Source organism: Gossypium hirsutum, chromosome D08 (assembly GCF_007990345.1).
Source record: "Gossypium hirsutum isolate 1008001.06 chromosome D08, Gossypium_hirsutum_v2.1, whole genome shotgun sequence".
In the NCBI taxonomy this organism is placed as follows: domain Eukaryota; kingdom Viridiplantae; phylum Streptophyta; class Magnoliopsida; order Malvales; family Malvaceae; genus Gossypium; species Gossypium hirsutum.
In genome coordinates, this window is record NC_053444.1 from 3,441,581 (window position 1) to 3,464,093 (window position 22,513).

Here is a 22,513-nt window from a genome sequence, read left to right on the forward strand (position 1 = left end):
TATTACTTTTTTAATAGTAAAATGGATTTTTTGGACAGGTCAGTCTACGAATTTGGAAGATCCTTTGAAGTTTATACGATATATCCCTGCCTCTAGGAGTTAAGTGCTTCAAGACTAAAAAAAAATCTCAGCAATGCATACATGCATACATATATATCTATATCTAAAAGTAATATATATATGAGGGTAGATTTAAGGAAATGAATTAGGGGATGGAAAACCAATGTATGCCAACAAAATTTTATAAGCTTTGCGATGTCAAAACTATTATTTTACACATCAATGCACAAGGAATAGCAATGTGGTACATTGATACAGTGTTGGACTCTTACTTCCAGAAAATAAATTCAACTCCTACTCACCTCATCTTTACTCCAATGGAAGCATGTACATATTTGGATCAAAATCCAGGCAAAACTGAGAGATCTACCACACCTTTTGGAAGGTCTGCAATTTTCTTAAGCAAACACAACCTGTTCTTTCTAATTCTTTCATCCTCCTGCACATAAACATGACGTATCAGTAAAACATTATTTTAAACTGAAACAGATAGGGGGGTCAAGCATGCTCTTGCACCACTAGAATATGATCCAATCTTAATCATGAGATCACAGGCTTGCAAGTCGTTTTATTTAATGTTTATATTAACCAACTTGAGCTTAAAAGCTATGCTACTCCCCAACTCACTATTTTTCTTAAAGTAAACATTTCCGACACCCATGTCTGACACATTCTTATTTCTGATACCCACAGCTGAGTCCAAATAATATAGCATAAAAGTGCTCAAAGCAAGTTACTTTTAAAGCAAAATGTCTGATCTCAGAACTTGAATCTAACTCAATTTTAAACTTTACCTTGAATTGGTGGTATTAGTGTAATACTAAGGCAAAATTAACCACCAAAGCTTTCTTTGAAATACCATCAAATAACTTAAAATAACCAAACATGCCGAGGCATCCCAAATAAAATTGTCAAAGTACATTCTAAAGAAAAGCATGGTGGTTGAAATAATTTAAAGCGGTATTTTCTCCTTTAGCCTTAACAAACTATGTATTATAAATAACACGAATAATATGTGAAGACAAACATACCACCATCACAAAAACTTGATTAAAAAAATCTTCCAATGGTTGTACTAGCTCTGAGGATACTTCAATGAAGTCATCAACCTCGATACCTGCATTATCAGAAAAAGTTAGATATCCGGGTTAGTTGGGAAAGATGTTATTCGATCAACTTAAATCAGAGTGCCATTTTTTATACAAATGACAACTTGCAGGCTGCTAATAGACTGATGAAAATACCAGGGTGAATTTTGTTCTCAACAGACAAGAAAGTGTCCCATAATGCTCTCTCTTCATTTGTTTCAAATGCAGTAGCATCCACCTAATGAACACGATTAAACAGCATTAGATTCCAGAACTTGCAAGTGATGCATCTCTATGAATCAATCAAAGATTTGTGATAACTTGTTGTATCTTGATGACCTAAACAAACTAGAAATCTTACTAAGAGGGAGAGAACAGCAATTTTCAGTTTTCAGTCAAGATCTTAATACAGAGTTTCACTATCAAATTGGGGTAAAAACTAACATGCACATTAATTTGATCTAAAGCTATTTGGTATTTCTTTGGTGTACCCAAGGGAGTAACAGTACCTCAATATCAGCATCCACCTCCTTTCCACGGACAATTCTAGTTGGACGAGAATAAGCTTCTACGACCTTGGGGAAAAGATCTCCTTTCGACAAGGCTTCCAACTGCATTCATTTATTTTAATATGCTATCATATAATATTTGAGGATACTGGAAATGGGTGAGAAATGAAAATCAAAAGGGAGGGGGAGGGGGGCCTTTCCATCTTTTATCAACATGCCATGAAAAAACTCAAAAGAACATTGGGCAGCTCCCTAACAAGGAAAAAGAAACAAAACACACAAACGCACAGGAAGGGCAGCTCAGGGTACGAGACTCCAGCATAAAATGAAAACATAATACATTCCAACTAGACAATATCAGTCACTGCAGAAATGCATTTAATTCAGGAACACCTTAATCTATCTCCTACGCAGAGAGCAAACCTTTTTTATTTATTATAAAAAACAAGTAAATTCAAGCCATACGCAAATAAAGTGTGAATAGCCTGCAGCAAGAATATCAGAAATAATATCACCTAAACAATTAACAGGCTTTTCCCATCCATTAAAAATGTCTTCATAATTCAGACAATCCCTTTTTAGTATTAAAATGAACATTATTTTGGGTGTTCTTCAGTCATTTAATACACAAAGATAGCTTCCTACTATGGCCCCGTGTTAGTGTCAGTTATGAATTGAGGGGCATCAATAAGTCTCATTTCGGACAAAACTATCATAGGTATAGCTGGTCATTGTTGAGAGACATAATAAACGAATACTTCAAGTAAATTGAAACCAGATTCACTTACTTTCCATGCTGTTTTAGCAGCTAGACAAGGCAAGTTAGCACGCTCTGCAAGGGCGGAACGAACCACTTCTGGACTTATTCCCTTATCAACCTGTAAAAAGAATACAGCCTATCTGCATAAAGTTCTCTAGTGGCATGATAGTTGGCAAAACCTACACTAACTTTACTTTTGTTTCATTCTTAAATTGGAGGTTTTCCGGTTCAGATGTAATTAACAATAATATATATTTTACTGGAAGTAATAAATCCAAAAATCATTTTATTTTATTTTATTTTTAACAAAAACTCAAAACATATTTAAGCACAGAACATCCCAAGGTTGAAATAAACTGGCTAACTAAACATCATCCCTACTTTTCCATTCACAGTGTCGTTAAAAGCATTTAACCAAACAAAGATAATTTGAAGAAATCTTTAACACAAAAAATTTATACACACCAGATATTGCTCTAGTCTTCGTGTAACAAACTGATATACCTGAAACAGGAAAGGAAAAAAGGATTAAGTTCCACATCATAAATTGATGTTTATGACTAACATCACATGATGCATTTAGAGATGTACAATCACATAAGTGGAATTGGCAATCACTACAGAGGAAGTAAACATGACATTGTATTCTGACAGAAAAAGAACTTGCTTCTTACATCCTCTATTGTGGTTGCATCAACTTTAATGGGCTGAACATCAGCAGCAAGTTCCAGAGCATGTTTCAAATTCATATTTTTATCCTTTTCCACCAGTATCTGGACCTGCACTTAACAAGTTTAATATTATAACAGTAAATATATTATGGCCTTAAAAGAGTTTTATGTGCTTAACAGATCAAATACTTACTAGGCCATAAGAGATTCTTCTTAGGCCAAATGGATCGCTAGTGGAGCTAGGCTGACAACCAGCAGCAAATAAGCCAACAAGACTGTCAAGTCTGGGGAAAAAAACATCTAATCAACTTAGAAGCAGAATTCTACTCCATATAAATGAGTAAGCAGAAAGAACAGAAATAGTTTCATATGAACTCGTACATAAGATAAAGAACTTGGACTGTCACTTATCAGTATTGGTGGAGGGGATTTGGGGGGTTGGGGGCTTTTTAATTATCAAGGACACATGTTATGTAAGATCCAGACATATTGCAGATCTTCATCATATCCCTACGCTATTTAGAGATTGTTTAATCTGTTAAAGATATTATGGCATTTTAGGCAGTAGGGGTAAGATGCAGCAATTTAAGCTCCTATTCATTTTCATGAAATTTAGAAAGACGAAATTTAAAAATCTAGGAACCTTTACATTTATGAATCAAAGGCTACACTTTCTTTAATAGCCATTTCCTTTGAGCAAGTTTCAAAAGCCTAGTGCTAAGACTCTAGTCATAAGAGCAGCCACTTCATGAACACTAGTTGCTCAAGTTTCATTAATTTGTTTTAGCTTCTTCAGACCTTCAAAAGCTTCCATGGCAAAAGAAAGGAGTGCGGTAAGGACAGTAATTAGGTTTTAGTTTTACTCAACAAATAAACAAATACTATATACACATTGAGAGAGGTTTTGCTTTATATATTTTCTTTTGCCATCATTCAACCCTTCATAAAGCGGCTAGCAAAATGCAGAAGTTTAAGCTTAAAGTCATTAATTAATCCGACCTCTGACCATTGATATTTATAAAAAAGAAATTGTACTGTAAAGGCATATTGCATTCGTTAACTTCAATTAGCTATATTTCTAATATGCATGCACAGCAAGCAATGAGACTAAGAAAGGGGTAACAAACACATGGATGAAAATTTACCGGTCAGCTATTGCAAGAATTATTCCCACATCACTTTTGGGGAGCACATCTCCAGAAAACCTAGGAAGTGTTATCTCAAACAAGGCCTCAGCAATCTATTACAACAAAAGTACCAAAAATGTCAGATGCTTGGTAAATTCACTACAGGTAAAGAGCACATAGAAGTCGAGCAGTATGAAATATTTCATACAAGCATAGAAAGAGATGGGAAGAAACAACCTGCTCTGAATAGCCATCTCTAAGAGCATAATGACGGGCCATTATGCCAGAGAGTGAAGTAAATTCAGTGACAACAGCAGTAGCAAGATCTGACATTGCAAGTGATGCAGCCTCCTTAATAATCAGAAGCATATCTTCTTCAAATCCAAAGCCCATGCTTAGCTTGCAAACCATGCTTTCAACTCGTGACATCTTGTCCAGAATTGTTCCTAACTTCTCCTATCATTTCATATCATCAAATTATAAAGGTTATTGTACTTTTAACCTTTCTGTACAGCCTAGTCCCAATCTAATCCTAAGAGAGAGAAAGACCAACAGACAGCTAAGGGTTAACATCATTTGTCACTTCCAGATCATTTTATTCTTTGATATCAATGTTCAGATGTTCACCCATAAAAATTATATACTACGTACTAACTTCATCCAACCTTTACCTTTTAATGTTAAATAAGGTAAAATTGACATTCTGAGTTCAAATTTGATGAAGAAATTCTAGACATCACCAAAAAATTCTAGCAACAAGTAATCTATGTTTCACAATATACATAGAAAAAATTAAAAAAATAAAAAAACTTACATGAAAAAGAATCCCCTTCAGTTGAGTACGGAAATCCTTAAATCTTTTATTTGTATCCAGCTCATAGAAAAATTTGGCATCTTCATATCGAGCTCTGCAAAAATAAATAAAAATTTTACTCCCTGTTTAGATTTTATCGAGGATCAACAAAGATGTAAAGAAAATTTTGCTAACAAAAAGCCTAGCTCCAGGTGATAAGACAGCAACCAAGATGGCAATTGATCAAGCATCTTGGGTTAAAACATCCATTCTATGCAAAAATTCTAATTATGAACTCTTAATGGAAGAACATAAACAAGGATCTATGTTTAATTCTATTCACTTCACTGTGAACAAGAAGTAACAAATTAGTTAAAACCTGAGAACAGCTTCATTTCCTTTTCTCACCACCATCTCATTGATTGCTCCGTTTGCTACCTATATAAACCACAATGTTAACTGATGAAACCATCAAAAGCAAACTGACAACTTTTCTCAAAAAGCAATTCTTACCGCAATGAAGTAGGGCAACAGCTTTCCATTATCATCAGTAATGGGAAAATACTTTTGGTGCTTCTGCATAACCTGCATTTGTTGGTGCATAGCATTAGTCCATATAAAAATATCATCCTATAGAATACCTAAGCATGCAATAAGATCAGTCAGTTAACTTAAAGAGCCTGGAAAGACATACAATCGCATGTGGGGAAAAAAAGTCACGTATAAATTTAGCCAACAAAACAGTCACACGGGATTTCTCAACAGCTTACCATAGTTAAAAGATCGTCAGGAAGCTCTAAGAAAGACTCTTTAAACTTTCCGAGCACAGGAACAGGTGCTTCAACAAGATTAACAACCTGGTAAATCAATATACTGTAAGAACAAGTCTCTTTGCAAGAGAATTCAACAAAGAGAGCAGCAATTGATATTTGCAAGAATTACCTCATTGAGCAAGCTTTCCTGAAAAGCAATATTTCCGTTGACACTTTTTGCTAATAAATGTGAGCGCTCCAAAATTGTTTTCTTTCTATCCTGTCAATAGACATTCAGTACAGCTTTAAAGTCCAAGAAGAAAGAAAACAGGAGTTTATAGAATCAAAATCCTGATAAGTAGAATATATGTCAGTACCTCAATATCAATACCAAGTCCAGCATTCTTCATTATACTACAATAAGATTCTGCACTTTCTACCTGTGGAAAGCATTTCAAAGCTTAATAAAAGAAGTGGCACAAGCACTACACGATGTTTCATAATGTCCAACGTAGTAGTGCAACTCCAATAAGTTTTCCATAAGCACTTTAAAATAAAATGTTAGGTTCCATCTGCTTAACTCTGTCCACTTAATGATTGTGAAACGATAGTGAGACAAAATCAATTAGATCAAATAATCATTTGGAAAGGAGATTGATTGTTCATTATTTCATCATAATGCTTACAGATACCACAGAAAAATAATCTTTCAGTACTTCATATAAAAACCAGATTAAACTGGTGGAAACAAGTTGCCATATATACCATGACAGTAGCTGTTGCAGTATTACGAAGACCATAAGATAAGTTTCCACTACATATCAAAAAAGAAAATGGTAAGCAGAAAGTAACATCTGACCATTAGTAAGGAGGAGAGGTTATATTAGCAATATATAATTATAACTGAATTACCTCAAAATCCCAGCAAATGTAAATGGAACCACTGCATCTCCATGGAGGGACATAATCCAACGAATAGGTCTGCTGAACATGACCTATTTTAAGAAAGCAAAAAAGAAAGGAAAAATAGCATGCTCTTTAAGATGTCTAAACTGGTAAGAATAACATATTATCCTCAGATTATGTTTCAAACAATTATGCAAACACAAAAACAGAGAACAAACAAGCCTTGAATAGAATATGCATTGCTAATGTTCACATAGACGAGAATGAAGGAGAAAAAAGAAATAATAGAAGTACCTGTGAGTTCCAACGCATCGACTTTGGGAAAGTTATTTTAGCAAGCATTCTGGGCAATTCTTCAGATAAAACCTAACGTACACAAAAGATGCTTACAAAGATAAACAAATCAAAATGTCATAGAAGCCCTAGTAAGAATGAGGCAGTTCAAAAGAGAAATGAAATAACAAAGAAAAGAAAGGGACTATCAAGGTGAGAAAAACTCAATGATATAGAAAGCAAAAGAGAGATCAGAACTCAAACCTCCAAAGCAAATTGAGCGGATTCTTTTACACGGGCATAAACATACTCTGTTTTCCCTGAAAAGCATTTATTATAAGAATAAAGCAACAAATCCATAAGTAACCATGATCTTTTTCACTGACAACGGGAACAAACTCAGGCTAAAATAAAGATTATGTTTACATGCAACCAAACCAGTTTCCATTAAATTGGAAGATGATCAGGTTTTTGCAGAAAACAGAATTTTTTTCCTTTTTGCAGATAAAGCAAATGCAATGATACCATCTAAACATGAAAAGATATTGCATGGAGCTGTACCAAAGATATCCTATAATAATTTGTTCCACTAATGTAAGGGCAAGGACTGTTATAAAGTACATAATATACCTGAAAGGTAAATAATTTCTCTTGATTAATATAGTAACAGCAAGACAATTGTTTATACCAATTAGGTACAATTCATTGCTCTGAATTTGAGAAATTTATACCAGTGGGAACGTAAGAAGCATTTTTGTGTTTGACCAAAAAAAAAGAATCACTTCTTTTACAACATGACATGAAACTTAGGAGATCATAATAAATGTTGGTGAAGAAATACGCAATGCCTGTTGTTTTCCTTCCTATTTGATGTTTTTATCATGATTGTAAGTTGTAACGTGTCATATTAAGTAATTTTATCAAGAAAATAGATGAAGCACAGAATACTGAGACTCAAGCCATATGCAGGAATCAAAATTGACTCACCGTCTGCCTTTCTGAACAAAGAATCTAGTGGAACAGCATATCTGCGGCAAAAACCCTCAGCAGCCTGCAGTAAACAACAAATTTCATATAGGTAGAAACCAAAATAAAAAGAAAAAATGCAAAACTCTAAGGGAACTGCCAGAATCTTCACTACTGAAGTTATACAGCCCAACAACCAAAATCACCAGACAAAACATCATACTTCCTTCTTCTCAGTAGAAAAATATATAGCAAAGCATAATAAGAGGCGACCAAAACCTTTGTAGGATTTCCCTGAGGGTCAAAGGCTTTCAAAGCGGGAGGTCCCCGAACCTCAAGCTCATTCTCTGCTTGCTTTGGACAAAGACTTTCAACAGATATCTGAAACGACAAAACAAGGCTTGGTTATCTAACATATAAAAGAATTTAAGCATCTACCTGGTGTACATGCTCATAGAGGAACTTCCACTAAATAAATAAAAGACATAACAATAAAAATTAATATATTAGCAATCTGAAATGCATCACAATAAACATTTAACAATTCTGACAAATGCATCCCTATAATACACTTTAGGTATGTCCACACGGGATGCCTTGTTATACATCATGATATTATTCAAGAGTACTTAGTCTTTTTAATTTAAAATGGGTTACTTGGACCAGCTAACATAAGAGATTCTTAAACATCAAATAATATATTGACAATGAGGTTACACATTAAAACTTACAAGTGCAATCAGCTTTATATACACTCTTTCAAGTCTACATGTATAACCCCAGTTCATCACGTCACAATTCAAGGTTTAACAAACTCAACTTCTTAACAGCAGCATCCCCAAAACAGACAGTATTTAAATAGACATGCAAAATAAGAACTACTGTAGACTACAAAATCACGCAAAACACATAGTTGTACCACTAGTCTGCGAGGAGTGCCAAAAGCCTGAATGCCACCATGGTTCAATCTATGTTTTTCAAGTAGCTGCAACAGTAAATCTTTAAGCTGCAATGACCAGAACCATATGTTCAGTCAACAACAAATATTAAATTAAGCAAGCGCCCATCCCATTGATAAAGATGCATATAAAATGGCCGGTAAAATATAAATCAAATACGCAACATGTCAGAAAGAGAAAGATGAATGCTCCATAAAAAATCAATCATACTTGCTGGCTTGCGTTAACTACATCATGAGGTGGCATCTCTTCAGTCCCAATTTCAAGAACAAACAATCTTGGATCATGGTGCACCTGTAAAACATAATTAAGATAAACAAAAGATATTAATGAAGGTGAAAAAACAGTAGAAATTGTGTTTTGAATTTAAAGATACGGTTATCAAACACTCAAGAAAACGAGAACCTTAAAAGAAACTATAGAAATAGCATTTAACAGAACTTTCAATGTGGAAAAACTAGAGCTGGATAAATAGAAACATTTCCAAGTTTCAACCAGAGAGGAACAAAAGATAATGTTTGGACTTGGGGGAAAAACAACAACAATGGTGGAGGTAATCTAGAGCATTTTTTGTCCACAGGTGCAGGATAGGAAAATGTCAAGAAGATAACACATTTATTCTGGAAAAATAGAAAAAAAAAAAAATTGGAGGGAAATTTATAAAAGCATCGACTGGTATATGTGTCTTAGTTATGTGTTCATTTATAGAAGACATATTTACATTAAGTTAAGAGCAATGTAACATAGATTTCTTCCATTAAGCTATGTTCAGTTAACATAGAATGCCTCCAGCCTCTATGCTTCCAGCTTTATAAGAAGAGGGAACAAGGAGGCATCACCAATCCACTTGTATGAAGTACCCCATCACTAGCACTCCAAGCACCAATGCACTGGGGCGGTCTGGCTTATTGCAATACAAAACTATACATCATCATTTCAAAAAGGACATGTAACAGAAGACTGAAGCCAAAACTAAAAGTCTACAACAATGGTGTACCCAAAGTTGAGCTACAACAGCACTATAAGTAGGCTGTTTGTGCAAGGATAACTTTCCCAAATCTTATAATTGGCATGTATCTAGGATCCATATAACTACATAAAAATTGAAAGAGCAAAAACAAAGAAATAAGACATTAGTTACAAGTAAGCTCCCAATAGTCTAAGAAGTGCTATGACAAAGAGGGGGGGGGGGGAAGAAATATTTAGACTAACCTTTTTGACTGCTGCCTCCAGAACCTCTTTAGGACATACATGGTCAACAGATTCAGAGACAACACCCAAAGGATGTCCAAGAGATTCTCGTGTCTTTAACCAGAGTAGAGCACATTGACGGGCTAAACTATAAACCAACAATGACAAGCACCATGAGAGATGCAGCACTAGAACAAGGAAAAACAACTAAAAGAACAGAGCAATTTCTTTTGTTCAAGGGGAGGATTAATCATCTATCAATCATGCAGTCCATGCCTCGAGACTAGAATGAAAGGGAAAAACAATTAAATAAACAGAGCAATTTCTTTTGTTCAAGGGGGGGGGGTCAATATCTATCAATCATGAAGTCTGTGCATCTTATAAATTTTTCTGTTGTAGACATAGATACAATGTAGAAATAGTATGTCTATCCAAAGGTTTCATATACTGGCTCTACATATACAGGATAGGAAGTATGCTTAACATATTGGGCCTTCTGTATCTCATCAGTTTCCAATATGCATAAAATGATATAATGGCAGAAAAGTATCATACCTGCGCATGCGACCGAAATAACGAGCACGCTCTGTTACTCCAACAAAGCCTCTAGAGTCCAAGATATTAAAAGCATGAGATGTCTTCAGAAGCTGGTCATACCTAGCATGTTGTTGAGAAAATGTTAACTTGAAAGGAAAATAAATAAGGAAAAAATAAGGACTATAAAAAGGTTGAAACAGTAGTAAACATACGCAGGAATTGGCAATCCTGAAGCAAGTAAGGAACGAGCTTCTTCCTCAAAAAAATCAAAATGCTTTTGAATATGGTCAACACTGGCATGTTCTAAATAATAAGCACTCATCTCCTTCCTGAAAGTACAATTCAATAAAACAATCATTCGCATTTTACATTAACAGTAACACAAAAGCATTTCCAACCATTAGGCTGCAGATACTGATGAATTCAACAGGAATAATAAATTAAAGAAGATAATCTAAGTTTGGGTTTCTTTGGGGAATCAATGTGTATCAAGCTATGGACCTTCAACACAACTCTTTGACCTAAAAGAATTCTGAAAAGAAGGTGAAAAAATTTACTCATTTTCCATGAAAAGTTCACCATATGTGATCCCATCAGCATACTGAATTTTCTTAAAATGATCGACACCCTGCAAAATGTAACAGAAGTAACTTTAGGCACACTAAAAGAATAAAATAAAGCAGAAGAGAAGAAAGATGAACAATGTTATGAAATTCACCTGAAGTAACATAAGTATACGCTCAAGGCCATATGTGATTTCAACAGATATTGGTGACAATTGAAGACTTCCAGCCTGAGAGAGAGAGAGAGAGAGGAACAAGCTCATAGTCTGAGTAGTCGCAACTTTCAGAAAGAAAAACGGGACACATGTAGATGTCAAAGAACAAACCTGCTGGAAATAGGTGAACTGAGTGATCTCCATACCATCCATCCAGATCTCCCAGCCCAAACCCCATGCACCCAGTACCTGTAAGAATGTGAGGACAATAACACCAATTTGATGCTTAAAATATCATAGTTTTAAAATGCTCAAAGTTAGAAGGCAGCTGGTTCTAACTGATTACATGAAAGTATGCAGATTGGAAAACATACATACACATAAAAGAAAGCCACCATGAAAATAATCATATTACCGGGCTCTCCCAATTGTCCTCAACAAACCGTATATCATGCTCACTAACATCAATACCTGATACATACAAACAAGCATTAAAAGGCCAGAAATTCTTATCACTAACACCAAGGTATATTAAAAAAATGATATAAAATTACTAAAAGACTCTAAGAAATCAAAGAAAAAGCTAGAAGTTCTTATATTCTTCAAGCTTACATTGTTCACAAGCATTGATCTATATTGTTTTCATATTCTTCATTTTTATCTCTTCCTTATCTTATCTTCAACTTTGCTAACACTCTTCTACTAGAAGATTTATTTTGTTTGCAAACATATCTTAAAATGGGATTGTGTAATCTTGAAAGAATCATACTTAAGAATATGGGTAGAATTCTTAAGGGGATTAAAGGTTTCTATCTAAGCATAGAAGATAGAGACTGTAAGGTTATACCTTAACCACAAAGGTAATTTCTCATTGGTGAATTTGGGAAACACCTTGGAAAATAAGTGCCAAGAAAACAGGACGTAGGTGCTGACCTAAAGGACCAAACCTTTATGTATCGAGTGTTTGATTCTCTATCCCTTAACCCTCAACTTATTTATTTTTACTAATCATTTTTTATTCTTGTCATTTCTGTTTATTAAGTTCATTAATTTGTAAAATTTCTTTAGAACCAATTCAGCCCCACCCCTCTTGGTTCAATCCATATTTGGGCTAATACAATCCTTAGGCTGCATAAGAATGAAGCTATGATACAAACCATAGCAAGTTCCACAAAAATAAATCGAATGAATAAGATTAGCACAAATGAGAGCAATGGCAGCATTAGAAAATTATGGCAACTTACAAGTAGAAACAAGCATCTAAATAGCAAAGCTCACCACTGTATATCAAGAATGGAAGAAAAGGAGGTGAACTAAATACCTAATGCTGAAAGGCTACGAATAAAGAGGTCTTGAGAATTTCCTGGATCAGGCTTTAGTATAACCTGAAAACAGTCAAGGAAAAAGGTGTGAAAAGATAAAGGAAACTACAAAATGACTGCAAAGAAACAGCTTGATAAATCATTAAATTATCATAAACCCAACCTATTCAATAAACCGCACAAACCTGAAATTGAGTGTGGCGTTGGAGCCTGTTAGGATTTTCCCCATAACGACTGTCATCTGGCCGGATGCTAGGTTCCGCATACCTTCAATAGAGAACTCCAAATTCTCCATTAGTAATTGGACATTAAAAGTTCAATGATGCATGGTAGATGCCATTCAGTATCTGAACAAGAAATTAACTATAGATGTGCTCTTTCAATAAAATAAAATAAAAGTCCAATTAACCCTAAACCCTAAGTCCTGAACCCAAAATAGAAGAAAACATAATTGAAAATGGATGGACGAAAGTCCATGTAACACTGGCCAATAACTTGCAACAAAAACATCAAAGCCTTCCCCATTCTATTTAAGACAGACATGAGACATGTAAAACACACCCAAATGGAAAAAAATGTAATCATGAAAATCAGACTCAAAAATACAAAGGGTTAAAATGCATAAGTAATTTATTTAAGTTCAAGAAACTTGCAACCATAAGCATACTTACGCAACATTCCATGGTTCTGGACCAAGAACTCTCAAGTATGTCAAAGGATTCATAGTCCCGGCTCCAACCTACTCATTAGATACAAAACCTTAATGAATACTGACCGTCAATTAACAATAATTGAAAAATCCAACGAAATAAAAGTAAGAAAAAAGTGGAAGAATATAATGATAAGGACAATTATGCTAAATGAGCTTCCAAATGAAAAGAACTTAAAAAATCCGCCACAAAAACACTTTCAAGCAAGTAAGAAGAAAACGATAAAATAATCACAGCAAAGAAATTAGGCCATTACTGCTACATTACCTCGGTGTTGCTGCATTGCATTATAGCACATCCAACAGACGCCCAATATTCCTATCAAATTAGCAACAATTATACATAGTTTCCGTCGCTAAATACTTTAATTAATTAATAATTAGTTAATTAATAGAGTGAAAACAGTCATCAATATAATGTAAGTAGTAGTTATGAGACCTGGAGCCTTTGAATAGCTTGTTGAAATGTCAGAACAGAAGCTTTCTTCGGCTCATCGCTGGCATCTGTCGAGGACTGCTGCTGAACTGAAGAAGTGTGAACTGCGGAGGCGGCGGTTGTTCGGCGGAAGTAGCGGCGGTTCAAAGGCGGCGGAGGCGCGGTGAGGATGGCATTGGGCTTGGCGAGACGGAGGAGAGAGAAGTAAGGAGCGTTGGGCTTAAGAAAGGAAATGACTAAGGGGAAAGCAAGGGTAGCCATTGCTGCTGGAGCAGTTTTTTGAGGCTCGGATTAAGCCTTTTGGCTTATCCAAACAAATATATGTATTAGTTTCTGTGTTGGATTGAATGAAATGGGAATTGGATGAATAATTAGGAGAAATTGGTGTGGTTAATGATGGTGCGAGGTTAACACAGAAACATAAAACCCTACACTTACTAGACAAAGGATAAAGAAGATAAGGTGATTTTTCTTTTACATTTTTTATTTTTGCCATAAAAATTAAAATTTAAAAATTTATTATTATGGTAATCATCTTTTTGCCAGGTAGTTATTTATTAGCTTAAATTAATATAAAAAAATAACTATTAGAGAAATTATTTTATGGACCTTCCCATCATATGTATATTTTTTATTTAATTATTTAATGATATTTTAATAAATTTTTTGTTATTAATATATAATTTTAGTAATTTTTTTACCCAAACTCCTAACCGTTCGAGATTTAATGTTCTAGTTCATTATTTGAAATTCGAGGTTTGGAATTCATGAGTCGAGTTCTGAGCCAAAGTTCAGGGTTCCAAGATTTTGGTTCGGAGTTTAAAGTAAAAATATTAACAAAATTATGTGTTAATGACATAAAAATTTGTTAAAATGTCAATTAATATGAAACATGAATAATGCGGTGGTAAAAGTCCATCAAATAATTTATTCTAAATCTTCTTTTTGAGAAATAATAAATTATATAATTATTTTTAATTGCATTTGATGCCATTTACTCAATTTTCTTTTTCTTAAACACTTCTACTGCTAGGCTAATACATAATAATTACACCAATTAATAAATTAAGTTTTCTTTTTTTTTGTATAATTAAGGTATTCTTTGTCTATTTTATAATAAATAAAAATCTTTTTAGAGCTTATTACCATTCTTTCAATAACATCATATTCAAAATTTGAATTTGCATTATCTCACTAAAAATGTACTTTACCTTAATATATATACATAGCATATCTTTACACAAGATCAGTCTTTGTGAGGAGAGGGGGAGGTGGAGCGGAAGAGGTGATGATCGTTGAGGAGAAAATAATCCTGACCTTCCCAAAATGGTAAAATTGTCTTTTAACTCCCTAAAAAATTTATAATTCAATTTTCATTATGTTTAATTCTTTTCTACCGTCACCCCTATTTGTGGAGCTAACTTGAATGAAACAAAACACTTTTTTTCAACAAATGGAGTACAGAGATTCATCAACTTCTCATGATCAACCATTTATCTCTTCGGAGAGTACCAAAGTTAAAAAATTAGTCATCGATACCAATAATTAATATCTTCGTACAACCAAACATAATTAGAACTCAAGACACCTACAATTTATCTGATATTGTGAGAATTCTATAATCAGAATGCCTAAAACATATAAATAAAAATATAACCAACAGCTACTAATAATAGTTTAAATTATATATAATATAGTAATGAATTACTTTTGTTAGTGAATTTTTTAAAAAACTTCACTAAGATTACAACTAATTAATACTTTACTGATATTTATAGACATTAATTAACAAAATATTATATGAATATATATTTTAAACACAATTATAACCAAAAAAATAATTCAAATACAAACATATAAAATTACTCATAACGATTTTTTGGACAGTTGAGACCTACCAGTTCTTTATTTGCCAAAATAGCAAGCAGAAAAAATAAAGCCCATTTCTTTTAGGTCACACAAAAAAAACATGTTACACATAAGCATACTCAACAAAGCATGCACCGCAAATCAAAATATAAGACCCTTTTGAAACTTGTTTTCAGTGTTTAAACAGTTTTTTTTCTTACCCTTTGCTACACAGGCACGTGTCAGTCACACGTGCTTCTCCACTTCTACGATGTGGAGCTGCTTTGTATATTTCATGGAGATGGTGATGCAGGCGACGAGGTGTTGGAGGCATGTTGCTCGTCATCTTCAAACCCAAATTTACCATACAACCCCTGCACCATTAAAAAGTAGCAAGTGTCAAAAGGAAAACCACATTAATCGCAATCAAAATGAGTAAATAAAATATTGGTAATCCCAAGCTGCTTAAATTTGAGAAAAAAAATTTTATATTTGACTCCGAAGACGAAGCTTGAGTAGATTGACCTATAATTCCGATTAAAATGCTTAACTTGAACTCATGAGCCTAAATTCAATGTTTCTTTAAACCGGACAATGGCCTAACCGGTCAAGTTAAAAAATTATTAAAATTAAAAATAATAATAAAAAATTAAAAAATCCAGTTCAACCACCCTGTTCAACCAGTTTTTTACCCGATTCTACCGCTCTGTACTGGTTCCTGGTCCAACCCACCAGTCTAGTCCGGTTCAAACAACATTGCATAAATTACAAATACAAGTAATGCTTGAAAACTCAAGTCACTCGAACTCAACAACGAGATTGAATAGAATTTAAGGGGTTTTTTTTTTCAAACTGAACTTGAATAACTTGCAAACACAAATGACTTTTACACCTTAGGTTCGAAGAATGCAATGCTAAGATCGATGCTCATGCATGCTGTAAAATACTCTAGTAAAACCAATGAAAAATTGTGGACATACCATGGCATCATTGATTCCACAAGCGACACAATAGTGCTCCTGAAAACCAGCAGTTTCAAACAAAATCAGTGGTGAACACAATAGTAGTATGCATGGAACTTTTTAATCAACAGATGAGAGGCATAGATCATGTATGTGCACCGCTTGCCTCGTCACATGTCAGGCTAACACCCACACACCAAATCTATGCTACTCAGAGTCAATTATGAGTGTTGGATACAAGTGCATTTAATTTTTTTTTCCCTATATTTAGAGGATCGTTAATAATCATATTGTTCATATCCATTTTCAAATTCAGACAAATTCTTCAAGAAAAATAAAGCTTGGAGTAACATAAGACCAACTTTGTCTTATTTTCTAGGAACTCCTACGTTAACTTTCAGTTTGAACCAAAGATTCACTTACCTGCATCATATGCCATTCTTCAAATTCATCGAACAATTCCAGCCGCTCGATTCTGAACACCAGAAAATCAAATATAAGAGATCCTCTCAAAATATTTCAGAAAGGTAAAAAATTGGCAAGCTTTCCAATTAAAGTAAAATAAAAAGAGCTAAAGATGTGAAGAAAGAAATTGGAAGGGATTCCTCTTTATATCTTCTCAAAAACCTTGAAAGAATGGCGACTTAAAGAAAGGAAACAACCATTCTTCTTTACAGTAATGCACGGCACACAAAACAAAGGAATTCATTATCTGATTCGGATTTGAACTTATAGAAGTATTATGTTATATTATGTTAGAATATTTTCACCCTCAACAGAAAATTAAAGGTCAAATTTGAAGTTACAACTTGCGTATTTACTAAGCCATTTAAACAGGTCATTGCCTAGGCAATTGAATATCTATCAAATAAAAGTGGTCAACAAAACCATAGGAACATGCACAGGAAAGAAATCCACAGATGGTTTACGTAATCAGAAAGCAATAAATAACTACAAGATGATCTAATTCTTATTTTCAAGTTCATGATACTGCTACATATCAAACTTAGCTAACAAGATAATAAAAAGTCATCAGAACAGAACCTAGTTCAAAATAATGAGTAAATTCCATCGAGTTCAGGCAAATGGCCATCTGCACTGGCTAAATCTCCGATGGGCGATGACATATACGAAAAGTAATTATTTATAATGATAAAGCAGTATCTACCTTCGTCTTTCATTGGCGTCGACAAATTTACTGTAAACTCTCAGCATGTCCCAGGCAACGGCTTTCTGAAATCCCAGGAAATACACCAAAGAACATAAAAGACAATTGAAATAATAAATTTTTAAAAAAAAAAAAAAGACCAGAAAACAAAATGAAGAAGAAAAGGGACAAAGAATATACAAATATTACTTCTATTAGATGATGCCTTCACTTCTACATATTAAAGTTCATCACTGGCAGTTACTAGGAAGAAAACGAAGAATTGGAAAGACAGTTGCTAGATTTTTAGCTTTATATAGCCAAAACTAGGTTTTTATATCAGGCATTACTTTTTCTTTTTTAGGTATGGAGGCATTAATGAGTTTACCATCATAGAAATGCTGCTCTAAAGGCACCCAGCCAAAGTATATCGTGAAATAAATAAACTGACAAATATATATGATCTACCTGATCCTAAATCCCCTTATGAACAGACCACACAATTTCAGTCAAATTAAGAAAACATAAAAAAAAAGGGTATAGCATCAAGTTGAATTAAAAAGACAAGATATACTCGTTTACCTGCCATCCCTGATCAAGAAATAGTTTTTCCTTTGCTTGCAAAGTTGGTGTAGCATCAATACCCAAAAGTGCACAGCCTCGACTCTGCAACAAAATGCTGACTAATAGTTATTGATCTTCACTAATAACTAGAGTAAGTTACTATAACTTGGTATCAAGACATCCAAGCCTCACATTTCTGGCATTAACAGCACTTAAGAATGATAACACATTCATCTGCATTCCCTCATTTATCGCAACTTGACTAATTACTAAGCTCGCTTCATTGAAACCCTTATTATGTATGATGAGCATCTGCTGCTGCAGAATAAACCAATTTTAGAAAGGGGGATAACATGCTCGATAAGGCATGAGTTCTAGTATCATAAGTGTTTCCTTATAGGAACGTTCACAAATCTCATCAATTATTCTTCACGCTTTATATGAAACTTGGTAATATAAACAAAATTTTAAAATAAAAGGTATTGACTGCAATTATATGTCTCAATTCCTTAAAAGTTTCTTGCATTTCAACCAGAAAGAAAAGAGGGGGAAAATGGCATTCTGTAAGGGGAACCTGATGTTCATATTCCTATCTAGCCAGACATCTTTCCTCCTAACATCAACAAAGTGTAAAATAAGAACAAACTACAAAGAGGCTCTGGGTTCAAAAGAAATTCACGCAAACAGTGGAGAAACTGCTAATTCACTCATAGAATCAAGCTAACTCCAAATAAATGAAATCCAGAAAGTAAGATGTTTTCACCTCCAAATTTCTTATCATTTGCTGCCCAAAAGCATCATCTGGATGAATCTGTTGACAAGGACAATAAATGGCGGATTCATCAAGTTCTCTTCAGGCATGGACACAGAAAGCACGGCAGCAGTCAAGGAAGGAACATAAGCAAGAAACCACAACCAACAAGACAGGAACTAAAGTTGTCGAGGTTTCAGAAAAGTACAATACCTGCTCATATAGGAAAAATATTGCTGTTGAAAACGTCTTTGATGCCCAACCAACAATAGAACGGCTTGAATCTGGATCCAGGTATATTAAAACGCATTCTGCAATAATAAATGTTGGCAGACTGATACCAATATCAGATGACCTTTAACATGAAAATAATAAATAGATTCCACCCATAAAAGGCAGAAAGGAACAAAAGATCATGAAAATAGCTAGATAACATACAAATTTAAAAGCTAAACAAGGGAAAGAACACAAATTCAGCAAACCCTCATAATTACAATCATTATATATGCAAAACGGAATAGCCAGAAAGATATCAACTATTTGCAGCTTCCAAATGGATGAGAAAAATGCTAACAAGTGCAAAAGAATAGGATCGATTCATGAAATACCTGGGATCCATATTTGCCAATGATATGACATCATCCAACTTCTGAATGTCACGCAAATCAACTGCAAGTAGCTTGTAGTGATCACTGAGCACTTCTCCATTCTCTGCAAATATATGAACTCTGTATCATTCTACAAAGAAGCATGTGCCAAAATGCACCAAAAGCAAGATACTATAGAGTACAAGAAGCTAGCTCTGTGATTCCTTCAATCAAAAGTTTGTTGATGCACAATGAACTATAATATATAAAATCTGCCATCAAATCCTCAAAACATCTACTAGATGCAATGGACATATGACTTCCCAAAAAAACATATTTAACAAACAAATAGAAACTCAACCAAATATGAGCTATTCACAGAATGGTTGAAAGGGACAATTTTCTGCTTCATGTTTTGCATGGCATCTTTAATGTTAAAGTTTATGTACAATGGAAAAAGCACTCTTGGTAATAGCACTAAGCATCCACATAAACCAGAAAAAGAAAAATGGGAATTTGATATATAAAAACAATAATAGCAGCAATTTTTCGTACAATAACCCAGTAGCCAGGGCAACTTACCTCGCGAGATTGATGCTGTTGCACCAATTTTGTCCCTCAACTGACTGTAGGATTCAATAAGGGAAGCCTTTTTGCTGGTTACCTAAAGTAAGAAATCACTGTTTAAAGCACAGTATTGCACAAATCAATTGCAATCATAAATTAAAAAATGCACCTCTTTAAAATCCAGTTCCACGTATAGATACGGTGCTTTTCCCTCATCCTGTGAATGAAAGAAAACAAAAGGCACAATTAAACTTGTTAATATTCAGGCTTCCATAAGGTAAATCAAATCTTTCAAGAACTACACAAAACATGCAGCAAAAATACAAGGGAACATGCATTTTCTCTAGATAATTATTGAAAAATAAACAAAGCAGATAACTAATGCCAACAAACAGAAACATGGAAAAACTTAAGTTACAAGTGTTCAACACAAGTTAAACAATAAAGGTAGAAATTTCATAAGTCTGTATTATGTTATGAGTTTATCCAACTCACAAGAAAAATCAGGCACCTGCAACTGAAAATAGGTGGTATCAAATCCAGCACCAAGTGATAGTATCTGCCTCCTTGTTTTACCCTTTTCACTATTAGATCCCTCACAATCAAGAAACTGATATAGAAGCTTCCTGAAAGCAGCCCAACGTGCAAAATAACCTAAAATACACAGCCAAATAAAACAGAAAGAAAGAATAACAATCCATTAGATTAAATTCATTAAAATAATAATAATCCATTAGATTAAATTCATTAAAAAAAGAATAACAATCCATAAAGATTAAATTCGTTAAAAAATCGCAATGAAATTCAAATGAATCAAAACTTACCACGGTTAATAATAGGAGATCTCCTCACAGGTCTTCTAACAAACAAATGGATGTAGTCATCTTTCATGTATCCCTTTTTAACGCATGACCTTTAAATACACAGTGTGAAAGAAGCGAGAAATAAAATGCCAAGTGATGCCCCTCAGTTTTTTGAATGAGTTAAATATACTTCTTTTCAGATTACTGTGTATAGAAAAGCATCCACTTACAGTACTGCAAAACTAAATTAGTTCTACACATTTTGATATCATTTTATAGGATTAATATTCTATTTCACAAACCAATAGTTGGATTTACAAATATAATTGGACTCGTCATGCAAGTAAAATTTCAAATCTATCCTACATCTCTGTCATATCAATCCAGAATACGATTTTTCATTATTAAACTTTTTTGCATCCAACCAATTATACATCCTAAAATCATTCAAAACTAACATAAAATAAAATAGCCTATTAAACAAATATAAATCGTACAAGCAAAACTAATTTAGTATTGCACTAGTATATGCGATATCTCCATATGTATATATACACAAAAAAACAAAAATAAAAATCAAGAAATGTTCAGAACAAAAAAATACTTCTAATCTAATTGTTCATTAGAATCATCTCTTGCACATTGAAATGCTGCATCAAAGATCGATGCTAAACCGTTTCGAATAAAATTCAAAAGTTCCGAACCTAATTTTTTTTTTCTTCGATATTCTCAAATAACGAAAAGAGAAAAAGTAATAAATGAAAATTAACGTTTGCAAGGGGGCGAAATACAATGGAGATAACATGGCAAAAAAAAAAAGAAACAAGGAATAGCACTCACAGTTTACTGGCTGAAGCATCGTCGTTGGTGGCTTGAACCGCTGCCCTGTTGCTACGTGAATCAGCCACCGAGTTCGCCATGGAAAGCAATAGAGAGAAGGGGGGTTCGATTTTTTTTTTTTATACGAGAGAAATTAAAGTGCAAAATACTATAAGTGCGTATATGGTTCGAGGTTTTAATTGAAGGGTTCGCCCGAGATTTGGTTTGGCTCGCAATTTGACGCGTCAGCATCTGGTAAAATTATTCAGAAATTTTGGGTTTTGGATTTTTATTAAAATATTTATCCAATATTGTACACTGTAATAAAAAATTTGAGTTTTGGGTTTTTATTAAAATAATCTAAAAATTTTTATGTACTAAAATATGTATATAAGAAATTTATTTATTAAAATAGTATTTCTTTTTCTTTTGACAAAAAATAGCAATTCTTTTATTTTCTTTAGAAGAGGTCCTTAAATTGGTGTTGTTTAAATCGGATTAATTTGATCAATCGAATCAGTTGAATCTAGCTCGAAACCGATTTAACCAAGTTAAAAACCGATCCAACCAGCGATGGAATCAATTATCTATTTTTAATACTTTTTTACTTTTATGATTTTGTTATAATTTATTTAATTGAAATCGTCAAACCGAAAATTTACTATTTGATTGATTTAACCATTCATCC

The 22,513-nt window shown here is 33.7% G+C and overlaps 2 protein-coding genes across 6 annotated transcripts; both read right to left on the bottom strand.

Moving 5' to 3' along the window:
* Window positions 1–226: 226 nt before the first annotated feature.
* Window positions 227–14,223, bottom strand: LOC107937450 (glycine--tRNA ligase, chloroplastic/mitochondrial 2). Of its 2 annotated transcripts, XM_016870332.2 has the most exons (36): window positions 13,781–14,223; window positions 13,610–13,660; window positions 13,304–13,371; window positions 12,818–12,899; window positions 12,632–12,695; window positions 11,726–11,781; window positions 11,482–11,559; window positions 11,311–11,385; window positions 11,150–11,220; window positions 10,805–10,921; window positions 10,611–10,712; window positions 10,077–10,203; window positions 9,075–9,158; window positions 8,825–8,911; window positions 8,185–8,286; window positions 7,927–7,990; window positions 7,204–7,259; window positions 6,961–7,032; window positions 6,673–6,755; window positions 6,526–6,574; window positions 6,138–6,200; window positions 5,951–6,040; window positions 5,779–5,865; window positions 5,522–5,593; window positions 5,388–5,446; window positions 5,030–5,123; window positions 4,453–4,671; window positions 4,234–4,328; window positions 3,282–3,372; window positions 3,092–3,196; window positions 2,883–2,921; window positions 2,446–2,535; window positions 1,658–1,759; window positions 1,305–1,386; window positions 1,092–1,177; window positions 227–499 (listed from the first exon to the last, which is right to left on the bottom strand). In XM_016870332.2, the coding sequence occupies exons 1-36, from the start codon at window positions 14,036–14,038 to the stop codon at window positions 401–403; spliced, it is 3,219 nt and encodes a 1,072-aa protein (XP_016725821.2). In that variant the 5' UTR covers window positions 14,039–14,223; the 3' UTR covers window positions 227–400. The 2 variants fall into 2 exon arrangements, with proteins under 2 accessions (XP_016725821.2, XP_016725822.2); XM_016870333.2 differs by lacking the exons at window positions 12,632–12,695; window positions 12,818–12,899; window positions 13,304–13,371; window positions 13,610–13,660; window positions 13,781–14,223 and having other exon boundaries at window positions 11,689–11,786.
* A 1,370-nt stretch (window positions 14,224–15,593) lies between these two features.
* Window positions 15,594–22,057, bottom strand: LOC107937420 (leucine carboxyl methyltransferase 1 homolog). Of its 4 annotated transcripts, none has more exons than XM_016870293.2 (14): window positions 21,847–22,057; window positions 21,028–21,116; window positions 20,715–20,857; window positions 20,373–20,420; window positions 20,219–20,300; window positions 19,658–19,760; window positions 19,263–19,383; window positions 19,062–19,109; window positions 18,491–18,613; window positions 18,317–18,400; window positions 17,756–17,820; window positions 17,011–17,062; window positions 16,606–16,644; window positions 15,594–15,999 (listed from the first exon to the last, which is right to left on the bottom strand). In XM_016870293.2, the coding sequence occupies exons 1-14, from the start codon at window positions 21,924–21,926 to the stop codon at window positions 15,919–15,921; spliced, it is 1,158 nt and encodes a 385-aa protein (XP_016725782.1). In that variant the 5' UTR covers window positions 21,927–22,057; the 3' UTR covers window positions 15,594–15,918. The 4 variants fall into 4 exon arrangements, with proteins under 4 accessions (XP_016725782.1, XP_016725781.1, XP_016725783.1 ...); XM_016870292.2 differs by having other exon boundaries at window positions 18,491–18,616; window positions 21,847–22,031; XM_016870294.2 differs by having other exon boundaries at window positions 18,491–18,610; window positions 21,847–22,003.
* Between the last annotated feature and the right edge of the window lie 456 nt (window positions 22,058–22,513).